Source organism: Chiloscyllium plagiosum, chromosome 11 (genome assembly GCF_004010195.1).
Source record: "Chiloscyllium plagiosum isolate BGI_BamShark_2017 chromosome 11, ASM401019v2, whole genome shotgun sequence".
NCBI classification, from domain to species: Eukaryota; Metazoa; Chordata; class Chondrichthyes; order Orectolobiformes; family Hemiscylliidae; genus Chiloscyllium; species Chiloscyllium plagiosum.
In genome coordinates this window covers 4,552,870-4,567,227 of record NC_057720.1, presented here as the reverse complement: position 1 = coordinate 4,567,227, position 14,358 = coordinate 4,552,870, and the positions used below count along the sequence as shown (strand labels likewise).

At 45.4% G+C, this 14,358-nt stretch overlaps 1 protein-coding gene across 1 annotated transcript in view; it reads left to right on the top strand.

Moving 5' to 3' along the window:
* Positions 1-8,938, top strand: part of LOC122554696 (di-N-acetylchitobiase-like) — a 28,468-nt gene extending 19,530 nt beyond the window's left edge. The window contains exons 6-7 of the mRNA XM_043700074.1: positions 822-983; positions 8,735-8,938. Coding sequence (XP_043556009.1) covers positions 822-983; positions 8,735-8,938 — 366 coding nt within the window. The remainder of the gene's footprint in view (positions 1-821; positions 984-8,734) is intronic.
* The last annotated feature ends 5,420 nt before the right edge of the window (positions 8,939-14,358 follow it).

Genomic DNA, 14,358 nt, shown 5'->3' with positions numbered 1-14,358 from the left:
CTATTGTACTCTATGCTACTTTCTCCCCACCCCCACCCTCCTCTAACTTATCTCTCCACGCTTCAGGCTCTCTGCCTTTATTCTTGACGAAGGGCTTTTGTCCGAAACGTCGATTTTACTGCTCCTCGGATGCTGCCTGAACTGCTGTGCTCTTCCAGCACCACTAATCCAGAATCTGGTTTCCAGCATCTGCAGTCATTGTTTTTATCTGGGATAGATCCCAGCCAGACCTGGGGATTTGTCCACCTTAATGCCTTTTAGAATACACAATACTTCTTCTCTCCTTATGCCAACCTGACCTAGAGTAATCAAAGATCTATCTCTCACCTTAACATCCACCATGTCCTTCTCCTCGGTGAATATCGAAACTAAGTACTCATTAAGAATCCCACCCATTTTCTCTGACTTCACACATATCTTTCCACCTTTGTCCTTGAGTGGGCCAACCCTTTCCCTAGTTACCCTCTTGCTCCTTATATATGAATAAAAGGCTTTGGGATTGTCCTTAACTCTGCTTGCTAAAGATACTTCATGACCCCCTTTAGCCCTCCTTATTGAAATAAGGAAATAATTCCTTATTTCAGATTGGTCCTACATTCCTGATATTCTTCCAAAGCTTTGTCTATTTTCAGTTACCTAGACCTTATGTACGCATCCTTTTTCCTCTGAGCTAGTCTCACAATTGCGCCTGTCATCAATGATTCCCTAACCTTGCCATTTCTATCCCTCATTTTCACAGGAACATAACTCTCCTGAGCTCTAAATCAACCTCTATTTACAAGCCTCTTTAAAATCCATCTCATTCCTTTTGTATTTTACAGCCTGGAAGATGCAAATTGTCAAAGTATGTTTTTAATGGTGCTCCATGCAGTTCCCAAATTGCAAAGAGGATTGCCTATAAAGATATCATGCAGTTGATACCCAGGTCATTCACTGGAAGATATTGGGATGATAACTACAAATCTCCATATTTTGTGTACATGGTAAGACTATTAGACAAAACACAGTGGAGATTAATTTATTGATTGATTTATTGTCATGTGTACCTGAGTACAGTGAAGAGCTTTGCTTACAGCAGTACAGGCAGATCGTAATAAACAAGGACATACTGAGCATAGGGTGAATGAAAATCTTGGCCAGAGGCATACACATTACGTTGCTCAGGGTGTCCCCTCGATGAGATTAGGGTTAGCAAGATCAGCATTATTTTAGCTTAGGAATCCATTCATCAATCTCATAACATCCAGGAAGAAGCTGTTCCTGAACATGCTGGTGCATGTGTTCAATCTTCTGTATCTTCTGTGTGATGGAAGAAGTTGTAAGAGAGCATTATCAGGGTGGGAGGGGACTTTGATGATGTTAGCAGCCTTTCCGTGGCAATGAGCCATGTAAATGGAGACCGTGAATTGAAGGTTGGCTCCCATGTTGATCTGGGCTGTGCACACCACCTTCTATAATATCTTACAGTCCTGGGCAGAGCACTCGCCATGCCAGGCTGTTATGCACCCAGACGCTATGCTTTCTATGGTGCATCTGTAAACGCTGGTGAGGGTCCTGATGGACATACCAATTTTCCTGAGCTGCCCAGGGAAGAAGTAGGCATTGTGCCTTCTTGACCGTCACATCTACATGGGAAGTCCAGGACAGGTTGTCAGTTAGTGTCAATCCTGGGAACTTGACGCTCTCCACCCTCTGTGCACTACAACATGCCTTGTCAAGTGAGAACATTGCAGTGTTTCATGATTCAGTATTTGTTGTGTACAGAGTTTAGCAAAATTCAGAAGATCCAGTTTGTGCAACAAAAAAAATGTCAATATGGAGAATTGACAAGGAAGTGGGAGCAAGCTGCAGAAGCAGGGCATTGGCCAAATATTTGTTGTGTGACCAGTTGCAGACTCAGCCAGATGTACTGTTTTGCAGAAAGGTTAAAATGAGATTCTACTTGCCTTTGTGGGTGAACATGAAACATCCCTCAGCATTACTCTGCAGAGCAGCCAGTCTCTTTCCCCTGATATCCTGAGCCATACTTACTTCTCAAAAAGCATCTCTGAAAGATTGTCTGATCGTTGTTACAAGCAATTTGGTATCTTGTTTTCTACATTTTAACAGCAAGGTATGGTGCTTTGCAATGTGCTCCAGGTTGCTATATAAATGCAAGGTTTTAAAGAGGATGTAATTATGCCAACTTGCCAATCAGGGTAAGCAGTCACTGCCTATAGGGTGGAATGTTCATGGGTTTTGTTGAGTCAGATTGATGGTGCCCAGTCCACCAGGGCTCAGAGTGACCTTTCCCATGTGACATTCAGTTCAACACTTCATTAGTTATGCAGGCACATTCTTTGGCATCTTTCGTGGGGATTTGCTAGGCAAGAGAGTTGAAGGTGCTTCGCACAACTAATGCCAAACTAGTTTAAAGCCCAGCTACATGTCAATGAGATGCTGTGAACCAGGGACTGCTGCCCATGCAGGTGGCACTGTGAGAATGTGACCCAGAGAGGCAGTAGATGTCTGCTCCCCCCCTTGTCGACAGGGACCTGGAGGTCTTGCTGGATGAGCTGGTGGGGAGAAGGGCTACCCATTCTCTTGCACACTATAATGGAGACTGAAATAATTCCACAGAGGCCGGTATCCTGTCACCAAGTCACCCTTTATTTACACATGGAGAATCATTGGCACTGATTCTGCTCCCTCAGAGCCAGCTCTCGGAGTGAACAGAACCTCTGACACTCCTGGTGCTTTTTTTAAAAATGTATTAAATAATACAAAATATAGTTGACATAAACAGAAAGCAGCTGATCACAAAAAACCCACTATAAACAAGGCAAAGAGCAGCAAAGCCAAACCCCAAACCCCACCGTTCAACCAGTTTCCAGGGAGATGAGGACAAACGTCAGGTCCCATTTTCAGTCAAAGATAACAATAACCAGCACAGGCAAGACAGTGCAATCAAATCGGAAACAGTGCATAGAGCACAGACCCAATATAGCTATAAAAGACTGCTGACTCCCATCCGCACCACATATTGATCAGACCGTCCTTGGCTAGCCTTCCTGTAGGACAGTCATTGGCCTTCCGGTCTCTCCCACCCTGCGTACTGACTGACCCTCCCCAGGCCCATTTTCCACCAGGCTCCCAGTCGCCCCAAGGACTGACCGGACTACCCCAGGCCACTTTCCTACGAGCTGGTTGTTGGCCTTCTGGTCTCCAGCTGTCCTGCGTACTGACTGACCCTGCCCATGCCTGCTTTCCTCCGGGACGGACATCAGCCACTGGCTCCCGGTCACACCGCATTCTAACCAAACCAGCCCTGACCTGCTTTCCTACAGTCGGCCTACCAGCCATCCAGTACCTGGCCTCCTCGTGTACTGACTGACCCGTTCTCCTGGCCAGTGTTCCTATGGACCGGCCATCGTCTGTCCGGCTCCCAGCATCCCCAGTACTGACTGGTCCTCCCCCGGTCAGCCTTCCTACGGGCTGCCGTCAGCTGCCTGACCCAGCCTCCCCGTATACTGACCAGCCTGCCCTACACTGCCTTTCCTGTGAGGACGCTATCAGTTGCCTGGCCCCACCCATCCCGCATACTGACAGGCTCCTCCCAGCCCACTTTCCTCCAGGCCAGTCGATAACCCTCTGGACCCCAGCCACAGAGGCTGGTATCCTGTCACCAAGTCCCCCTTTACTTACACGTGGAGAGTCCTTGGCACTGATCCAGCTCCCTCAGAGCCAGCTCTCAGAGTGAACAGAACCTCATAGAGTCATGAAGATGTATAGCATGGAAACAGACCCTTCGGTCCAACCCATCCATGCCGACCAGATATCCCAACCCAACCTAGTCCCACCTCCCAGCACCAAGCCCATATTCCTCCAAACCCTTCCTATTCATATACCCATCCAAATGCCTCTTAAATGTTGCAATTGTATCAGCCTCCACCACTTCCTCTGGCAGCTCATTCCATACACGTACCACCCTCTGTGTGAAAAAGTTGCCCCTTAGGTCTCTTTTATATCTTTCAAGTTTCACAACATCTTTCCCATAGGAAGGAGACCAGAATTGCACGCAATATTCCAACAGTCGCCTAACCAATGTCTTGTACAGCTGCAATATGACCTCCCAACTCCTGTACTCAATACTCTGTTGGTATTTTGTTGGCATTCAGGGCACTGCCACCTCCCCCCCACCCCCAATGCGGCTATGTCTGCACCCAATCCTGGCCACCAGACATAACTTCTCAACAACATCTTCATTTTAGAAACCCTGGAACTCTGGGAGAGTTCAGACAGTATCTGGGTGTGACATTTGCTCGGGACAATCACTCTTGCTCCCCACAGTAATATCCCGTCCTCCACGGTGATCTGGTCTCTCCGGGTCCAAAATACATTCTGGTTGTGACAGCCCTTTGGTTTCTCCCATCACCACCAGCTGCCTCAGGTTTGAAAGGACGGAATCTTTTTGTGTCCAAAGTCTGATATTAGAACATGGAACATTCCAACGCAGTACAGCCCCTTTGGCCCTCGATATTGTGTCAACCTGGGAAACCAATCTGAAGCCCATCTAACCTACACTATTCCATTTTCATCTATATGTTTATCCAATGACCATTTAAATGCCCTAATGTTGCCGAGTCTCCTACTGTTGCAGGCAGGGCGTTCCACGCCCCTACTACTCTCTGAGTAAAGAAACTACCTCTGACATCTGTCGTTTATCTATCACCCCTCATTTTAAGCTCTGTCCCCTCGTGCTAGCCATCATCATCTGAGGAAAAAGGCTCTCACTGTCCATCCTATTTAACCCTCTGATTATCCTATATGTCTCAATTAAGTCACCTCTTTAACCTTCTTTTATTTAATGAAAACAGCCTCAAGGCCCTCAGCTTTTACCCATAACACCTTCCCTCCATACCAGGCAACGTCCTAGGAAATTGCCCCTGAACCCTTTACAAAGCTAGAATGCGGCAACCAGAACTGTATGCAATATTCGAAGTGCAGCCACACCAGAGTTTTGTACAGCTGCAGCATGACGTCATGGCTCTGAACCTCAATCCCTCTACCAATAAAAACTAACACAGTGCTTGCCTTCTTAACAACTCTATCAATCTGGGTGGCAGCTTTCAGGAATATATGTACATGGACACTGAGATCTCTCTACTCATCTACACTACCAAGAATTTTACCATGAGCCAGTACTCGTATTCCTGTTGCTCTATCCAAAATGAATCACCTCACAATTTCCACATTATACTCCATTTGCCACCTCTCAGCCCAGCTCTGCAGCTTATCTGTGTCCCTCTGTAACCTGCAACATCCTTCGACACTGTCCACAACTCCACCGACCTTAGTGTCATCTGCAAATTTACTAACCCATCCTTCAATGCCCTCATCCAGGTCATTTATAAAAATAACAAACAGCAATGGCCCCAAAACAGATCCTTGCGTTACCACTAGTAACTGAAATCCAGGATGAACATTTTCCATCAACCAGCTCCCTTTGTCTTCTTTCAGCTAGCTAATTTCTGATCCAAACTGCCAAATCACCTTCAATCCCATGCCTCCGTATTTTGTGCATTAGCCTACCGTGGGGAACCTTATCAAACACCTTACTGAAATCCATATACACCACATCAACTGCTTTGTCTTCATCCACCTGTTTGGTCACCTGCTCAAAGAACTCAATAAGGTTTGTGTGGTCATCCCTATTATTAGCACATCATCCACGGTGTATACGTTGTAATATGTTCTTCATCATCCACTGAAAATTGTACAAATTGACATTAGCCCAGGTGGCAAGTATGCAAGGTTCATGCCCAGATTCATGGAGGACAGCCCCCTGCCAACTCTGTGTATCAATCCTCTATGCAAGGGATTTATCCAGCTGTGAGAAGCAGTTTGTTTACAAGCCCCACAAAGGTGAACCGACCCATCAGGTTTCACAATCATGTCTGGTGCTGCCCATTCTGCAAACTGGACTGGTTTGATGGTTCCCTCACTTTACAGCCTTCAGATTTCTGCCCTGACTTTTATCTGTAATGCAATGGCACTGGACAGGCCTTGCAGGATCAGGGAATTGCTTCCTGGTCAAAATGCAAAATGGCCTTGGCTCCTTTGACAGTCCCTAAACCTTCCTGAAAAACTTGCAGGTATTTAAATAGGACTTCACTCTGGCAGCCATTTTCTAATCAAAAAACATTGAGCCAATCAAAGGTTAATCATTCTCAACCAATTTCACCCCATCAGGCTTGAGCCCAAGCCTTTTGCCATAATCAGTGGGAACTGCAGCAGCTGCTTCTCATAAGAGACTGGAACAAAAGTTGTCCCCTTAACCTGTAAAGGTTCCTTGGTATAGGTCCTCAGTCTGACCGAATGTAAGGGTTGGAGTCCAGAGTGAATCTTGCTAAAGACCGGTTTGGCAATCACTGATTCAGCTGAACTAGTATTGACCTCCATTAGAACCGGATGACCATTTAACCAGGCGTTTATTTGGATTGGTTGTGATTTGGATGTTGTGAAACAGTTTAACTGTTCCAAACCAGACTTTCCAGAGCGTGCACTCTCCTGGGTACTGGCTTGTGAGTTCTCTTACTCAGTTTAGATCTAATGGAACTCTTTTGCCGTCTCAAGTCCATATACTGGCTGCAACTACAATGGTTTGCCGATCCAGATCCTCAAGGGAATTTTAACTGTTTCGCTGAGTCTTGGCTTTCTTTTGGGGTTCAGATGTAGGCTGACCTCAAGTCTCTCTATTCAGGATATTTTCTGAGCGAAACTGTGCAAGTGATGTTCCCCCAGCTCAATTGGACTGGTGAGGGTATCCACTTCCATCGGAATACCAAGCCACTCATAAGCACCATTTGTCCCATTTTCTCATGACAAAATCACTTCAAGTCCATCTGGGCTTCAGCTAGTAGGCGCTTTTGTGTGGTCACATCATTAATTCCACACAGCAAGTGGGTCACTCAGCATCTCACTTAGGGTTAAGATAAAATTACATATCTCTGCCAGCCATTTTAAACTCATCAAAAATTCAGATACAGATTCTCCTCGAACTGCTGAGTAAAACCGATAGCGTTTCAGAATTAGAGAAGGCTTGGGCCATAATATTCCTTAGCTTCAACTCTGGAAAGGTTTTAGCATCTGGTGCCTCAGGGAAAGTTAGTCTTCTAATAACTGAAAAGGCTGCGGGGCCACAAGCTGTCAGGACAATCACTCGTTGCTTTTCATCTGCCCAATCGTCAGTTGGAAAGAATAATGAAGTCTTTCCAGATCCTGGACCCAGTTTTTGACAATCTTCACTTGAATCAGTCAAGCGTCCGAAATAACGGAATGATGGTTGAGGTATTAATGCCATGCAAATACATGGAAATAAAGTAGTCACCAAAGATTATGATGATTCAGATGTTGCTTTTTTAAGTTGAGAGAGAAACTGCAGAGTTTTCCCAACATCAAGCTCCTGATTTTCTTTTCCTTCTTGCCATGCTTTCTGAATTTTTTTCCCATTGTCCACATGACACCAGGAAGGGGAACATTTCAGCCAGAACCACAATTTTGGTGAAGACATTTGATATGTAAGCCTTTTATTCATTTCGTGAGAATGTCCAGAAAAGGTTAAATGTTCCAGAAGTTGGAATAAAAAAGGTGGAAATTACCTTGAGAGTGCTTCTCCAAGAAGCTAAAGAACGACCATCGTGCACATCATCTCAGCTCCAGCACATCTCCGTAGGGGGTCCTCAGGGCAGTGTCTTAGGCTCAACCATCTCCAGTCACTTCATCAATGACCTTCCCTCCATTATACAGTTAGAATGGGGATATTCACACAATGTCTAGCACCAAATATTCCTCAGCTACTGTTCAAATATTGGGGTGGCATGGTGGCTCAGTGATTAACACTGTTGCCTCACAGATCCAGGGACTCAGATTAGCTTCCACCCTTTGGTAACTGTGTGGACAAAATCAGAAGTCACATGACATCATGTTATAGTCCAACAAGTTTATTTGAAGTCACCTCTCCACCTGATGAATGGTCAGCGCTCCAAAAACTTGTATTTCAAATAAACCTGTCGGACTGTAACCTGGTGTTTTGTGACTTCTGACTTTGTCCAACCCAGTTCAACGCCAGCAGCTCCACATCACATCACATCTGTGTGGAGTTTGCACATTCTCCCCGTGTCTGCGTGGGTTTCCTCCGCGTGCTCCGGTTTCCTCCCACAGTCCAAAGATGTGCAGGTCAGGTGGATTGGTTGTGTTAAGTTGCCCCATAGTGTGCAGGGATACTAGGTGGATTAACCATGGGGAATACAGAGTTACAGGGATAGAGTCGGTCTGGGTGAGGTGCTCTTCGGAGGGTCAATTTGGATTTGCTGGGCTGATTAGCCTGCCTCCACACTGCAGGGATTCTGTGATTGTCTCCTTACAGAAATTTCTGATTTTGTCTCGAACAATCTAGCTTTTTATACTTTTGTTTGTCAGATAACCTGAACTTGTTTTAATATGATTGCAAGTTAAATGTGGTTTAAAAACAGAAGCAGCTGATATTCAACATGGAGCCTGGAAGTGTGCTTTGGCCCAAGCTTGGTTCCTTATGGAACAAAACCATAGAAAACAGGAGAAGGAGTAAGCCATTCAACACTCTGAACCTGTTCCACATTTAATGTGAACATAACTGATCATCCAACTCAGCCCCACTTTCTCCTCATAGTTTTTGCTCTAAGAACTAAATCTAACTTGTTGGTTCTTCTGGCAGGATAAAGATGTTTACCATGAGGTGTGGTATGATGACCCACAGAGCCTTTCACTAAAGTCGTCTATTGTGAAGAAGTTAAAACTTGGTGGTATTGGTGTCCAGTTTGGAAATAACCTCAACTACAGCGCGAATCCAACAGCAGCAATGCAAACTGAAGACATGTGGAATGCTCTCTGCCCAACCAGGTTAAAATGGAGAACCTGAACCATTAATCTCCACACAATGTGAAATCTTTGATTTTCCAATTAAAAAATGAAATACAATAATCTAGATGTAGGAAACATAATTTCACATCTAGTGTAAAAGGTCCTTAATTCGGGAAAGGTGTCATGTGCTGGCAGAGACTTGGGAAAGGGGCCTGTTCCTGTGCTGTGCTGTTCTTTGCAATCATTGCAACTGCTATTCTGTGGGATGCAAACCTACTGGTGTGATTTGTACTGCAAGGTCTGGTCACGTTGGACTCCTGCTTAAATTGTTTATATTTGCAACAAATCTGTATCAATTATCATGTTGACTCATAAGACACAGGAGCAGAAATTTAGGCCATTTGACCCATTGCATCTCCTTCACGATTCAATCGTGGCTGATGAGTTTTTCAACCCCATTTTCCTGTTTTCTCCCTGTAACCTTTGATCCCCTTGGCAATCAAGAACTTACCTATCTCTGTTTTAAATATACTCAGATGACCCGGCCTCCACAGTCTTCTGTGGCAATGAATTGCACAGATTCACTCTCTGGCTGAAGAAGTTTCTCCTGATCTCCATTCTAAAAGGTCCTCCCTTTACTCTAAGGCTGTACCCTCGGGTCCTGGTCTCTCCTCCTCATGGAAACATCTTCCCAACATCCACTCTGTCCAGGCCATTCAGTATTCTGTATGTTTCAGTTAGATCCCCCCCTCATCCTTCCTAACTCCATCGAGTGTACTCCTAGAGTCCTCAAACATTCCTGATATGTTAAGCTTTTCATTCCTGGGGATCACTCTTGTGAACCTGCTCTGGACTCGCTCCAGGGCCAATATATCTTGGCTGAGGTATGGGGCCCAAAATTGCTCACAATACTCTAAATGTGGTCTGACCAGAGCCTTATAAAGCCTCAGAAGTACATCCCTGATTTTATATTCTAGTCCTGTGGAGATGAATGACAACATTGTATTTGCCTTCCTAACTACCAACTCAACCTGCAACTCAACTCAAATTTAACAGAAACCTGGACGAGGACTCCCAAGTCCCTTTCCACTTCAGATTTCTGAATTTTCTCCCCATCTAGAAAATGGTCTATTCCTCCTACCAAAGTGCATGATCTCAACTTTCCCACATTGTATCTCATCTGCTACTTCTTTGCCCATTCCCCTCACCTATCTAAATCCTTCTGCAGCCTCCCTGCCTCCTCAATACTGCCTGTCCATCCACTTATCTTTGCACCATCTGCAAACTCAATCAGAATGCCCTCAGTTCCTTCATCCAGATCATTTATACATGAAGTGAAAATTTGTGGTCCCAACACTGATCTTTGTGAACCGCCACAAGTGAGGGGCTTCCATCCTGAGAAGGACCCTTTTATCCCCAGTGAAGATTACAGATTTGTACAATGTAGATTTCCTGCTGGTAATTTAACTATGACTCTTCTTCAGTCAAGAGACCCTCATTCAGATGATGCCAGACTTGCTGAGTCTCTTCAGTCATTTCTGTTTTAGTTTAACAATTATGCTGTCCATTTTATCTGTACCTTAATTCTCGGTGGTGATTCTTTTAGATTTTGATCTGCTTTAGATTATCATTTTGTCCTCAGGTCTTTATGTTTTCTGCTTCCATGAGTACCGAGTGTGAATAGACCATTGAAGATTAATCTTCACTGTTTGCTAATTTGAGTGTAATAAAATAAATCACTAATCATGACTATTTACCATTTGTTTCTTATGATGGTTTTCCAACTAAACCCTTCCTATTCATGTCCTCATCCAGATGTGTTTTAACTGTTGTAATGGTACCAGCCTCCACCACTTCCACTGGCAGCTCATTCCATACACGCTCCACCCTCGGCATGAAAATGTTACCCCTCGGGTCCTTTTCAAATCTTTCCCCTCCCACATTAAAGCTATGTCCCCACTCCAGGAAATTCACCACATCCATGTTTCTCATGATTTTATAAACCTCAATACGGTCATCTGTCAGTCTCTAATGCTCCAGGGAAAACAGCCCCAGCCTCTCCCTACAGCTCAAACTGTTCAATCCTGGCAAATCCTTGTAAATCTTTTCCGCACCCTCTCAAGAGTTGTTGTGGGCTGTTGTTTTTAACAGATAAGTCAGAGACTTTACTCAGTGTTTCCTTCAAGCAAGTGAAAGTCCGTGGAGAACAGAGAGACTGACAAACAGCAAGTTCTGAAAATTCCAAAGGTGTAAGCTCAGCACTGTGGAGCACCGCCTTCCCAAGCAGACACTAATATGAGATTTAAAATGGTTTCCAGGCTTTTATTATGTGACAAGGTGGCTGCATTGGTTATAACAAATCAGCTACACAAATAATCGTCCATTTTACTGTTATTTCTACCAAATAGATGACCTCACATTTACCAACATTGTGCTCCATCTGCCAATCAAGGTTAACAACTTGGAGAAAGTGAGGAGTGCAGATGCTGGAGATCAGAGTCAAAGAGTGTGGCGCTGGAAAAGCACAGCAGCTCAGGCAGCATCGAGGAGCAGGAGAATCGATATATCAGGCATAAGCCCTTCATCAGGAATGAGGCTTGTGGGCCAAGGGGACTGAGAGGTAAATGGGAGGCGGTGGGGCTGAGGGGGAGGGAAGCTGAGAATGCAATAGGTGGAGGTGAAAGTGATAGGTCAGAGAGGAGGATGGAGCTGCCCAAGGACAGAACCCCCTGGTCCTCACCAACTACTCCACCAACCTCTGGATACATTGCATCATCCTCCAATGTTTCCACCACCTACAAACGGACCCAACCATCAGGAATATATTTCCCTCCCCACCCCATCTGCGTGGGAATGGAGAGACCATTCCCTCTGCAACTCCCTTGTTAGGTTCACGACTCCCACCATCCCACCGTCCCCTCCCGGCACCTTCCCCTGCCACAACAAGAAGTGCAAACCCTGCACCCACACCTCCCTCCCTCACCTCCGTCCAAGGCCCCAAAGGATCCTTCCACATCCGACAGAAATTTACCTGTACTTCCATACATGTCACCTACAGTATCTGTTCCACCAGTGGTTTATTCTACATTGGGGAGACAGGACACCAACTTGTGGATCATTTCAGAGGACATCTCTGGGACACCCGCACTAACCAACCCCACTATCCTGTGACTGAACACTTTAATTTCCCCTCCCACTCCACCAAGGACATGGAAGTCCTGGGCCTCCTCTATTGCCAAACCTAACCACCCAGCACCTGGAGGAAGAACGCCTCATCTTCCATCTTGGGACCCTCCAACCACACGGAATCAATGTGGATTTCAGCAGATTCCCCATTTCCCCTCCCCCTCCACCTTATCCCAGACCCAACCGCACTCTTGAACGGTCCTATCTGTCCATCTTCATTCCCACCTATCTGCTCCACCCTCCTCTCTGACCTATCACTTTCACCCCCATCTTCATCTCCCTAATGCAATCTCAGCTATCTCCCTATCGTACTCATCTACCATGCCCCCAGCCCCAACCCCCCTCCCATTTATCTCGCAGCCTCCTTGTCCCACAAGCCTCATTCCTGATGAATAGCTTATGCCTGAAATGTCGATTCTCCTGCTCCTCGAATGCTGCCTGACCTGCTGTGATTTTCCAGCACCACGCTCTTCGATGAAGGTAAACAACTATTTACGAATAATAAAATGTGTATTAAAAACAATAACTTATTGCTTTCAAAATTAGATTAGATTAGATTACTTACAGTGTGGAAACAGGCCCTTCGGCCCCACAAGTCCACACCGCCCCGCCGAAGCGCAACCCACCCATACCCCTGCATTTACCTTTTACCTAACACTACGGGCAATTTAGCATGGCCAATTTACCTGACCTGCACATCTTTGGACTGTGGGAGGAAACCGGAGCACCCGGAGGAAACCCACGCAGACACGGGGAGAACGTGCAAACTCCACACAGTCAGTCGCCTGAGGCGGGAATTGAACCTGGGTCTCAGGCGCTGTGAGGCAGCAGTGCTAACCACTGTGCCACCGTGCCGCCCATGATTAAAATGAATTGTTTGAAGAGTGTTGAAACCTTGGAAATCGTCAAGGGATGTAGATGTTATTTCCAAAGACAGTATTTCTTACCCATCTCTAACTCTGCTGGAGAAAGTGGTGGGAGTTGGTGTCTTGAACAACTGCAGTCCTGTACATATGCCCACAACGTCATTAATAAGGGAATTCCAGGATTTCCTGGACATCCATGAATTTAGTGTCACCGAAGGAATGGCAATAAATTTCCAAGTCAGGATCATGAGTGTTTTGACAAATTTCCTCAACAATGGGCTTACATTTGTCAACATCCAATGCATTGGACTATCTGCATTTATATCTGGTTCAACACTCTATAGAGTGAATGTCACAGATTCCTTTCAGTCCCACATTATGAATGGACTCTTCTACTGCTCTGAAGGAAATAGTTTGATTTTGATGACTTAATTATTTGATTAGACTCCCTCCAGTATGAAAACAGGCCCTTGGGCCCAACAAGTCCACACAAACCCTCCGAAGAGTAACCCAATGAGACCCATTCACCTACTCTATATTTACCCCTGACTAATACACTTAACACTATGGCAATTTAGCTTGGCCAATCCACCTAAGCTGCACATCTTTGGATTGTGGGAATAAACTCACGCAGACACAGGGAGAATGTGCAAACTCCACACAGACAGTCACCTGAGGCGGGAATCAAAGCTGGGTCCCTGGTACTGTGAGGCAGCAGTGCTAACCACTGAGCCACCGTGCTGCCATGCTTGTCACATGTAATGAGAGATAGTGAAAAGTATTGTTTTGAATGCTAACTAGACAAATCATACCTTACGTACGTGCTTCAGGGTAATAGAACAGAATGCAGAATGTAGTGTTACAGCTAAATGGGTGAGAAATCTGGGAGAATCAGCTGAGAGATTCAGCAAGGCTTTTGTCAACATCAGGAACAAGAAGTCACATTTCCCAACACAGTTCCAGGCACTGAAACTCGATTCTTGCTGAGATCAAAAGTTTGCAATGTGTGCAACAAAGTTTAACTCATGGCACTGTGGGCAGTTCTGGTTAGGCCAGTATTTACTATCCATCCTTAATTGCTCTTGAGAAGCTGGTGGTGAGCCTTGCGTTACATGATCCCTGCATACCTCCTTTTAACCAAGTCAACCTTCTCTGGATTGCCTTCAATGACAGTCAATCTTTCCTTAGCTAAGGGACCCAAAACTCCTCACACCATTCCAACTTTCTTTTAATCATTGGACTAAGGTGTTGCTGACTTTATCAGCATTGATTGCCCATCCCTAATTGCCCAGAGGGTAGTTAAGAGTCAGCCACATTGCTGCGGGTATGGAATCACACAGAGGCTAGACCAGATCTTCTGCCTTGCCATCACATTCGTGACCCAGATGGGTGTTTTAGTCATCACTCCAGGTATTTATTGATTCAA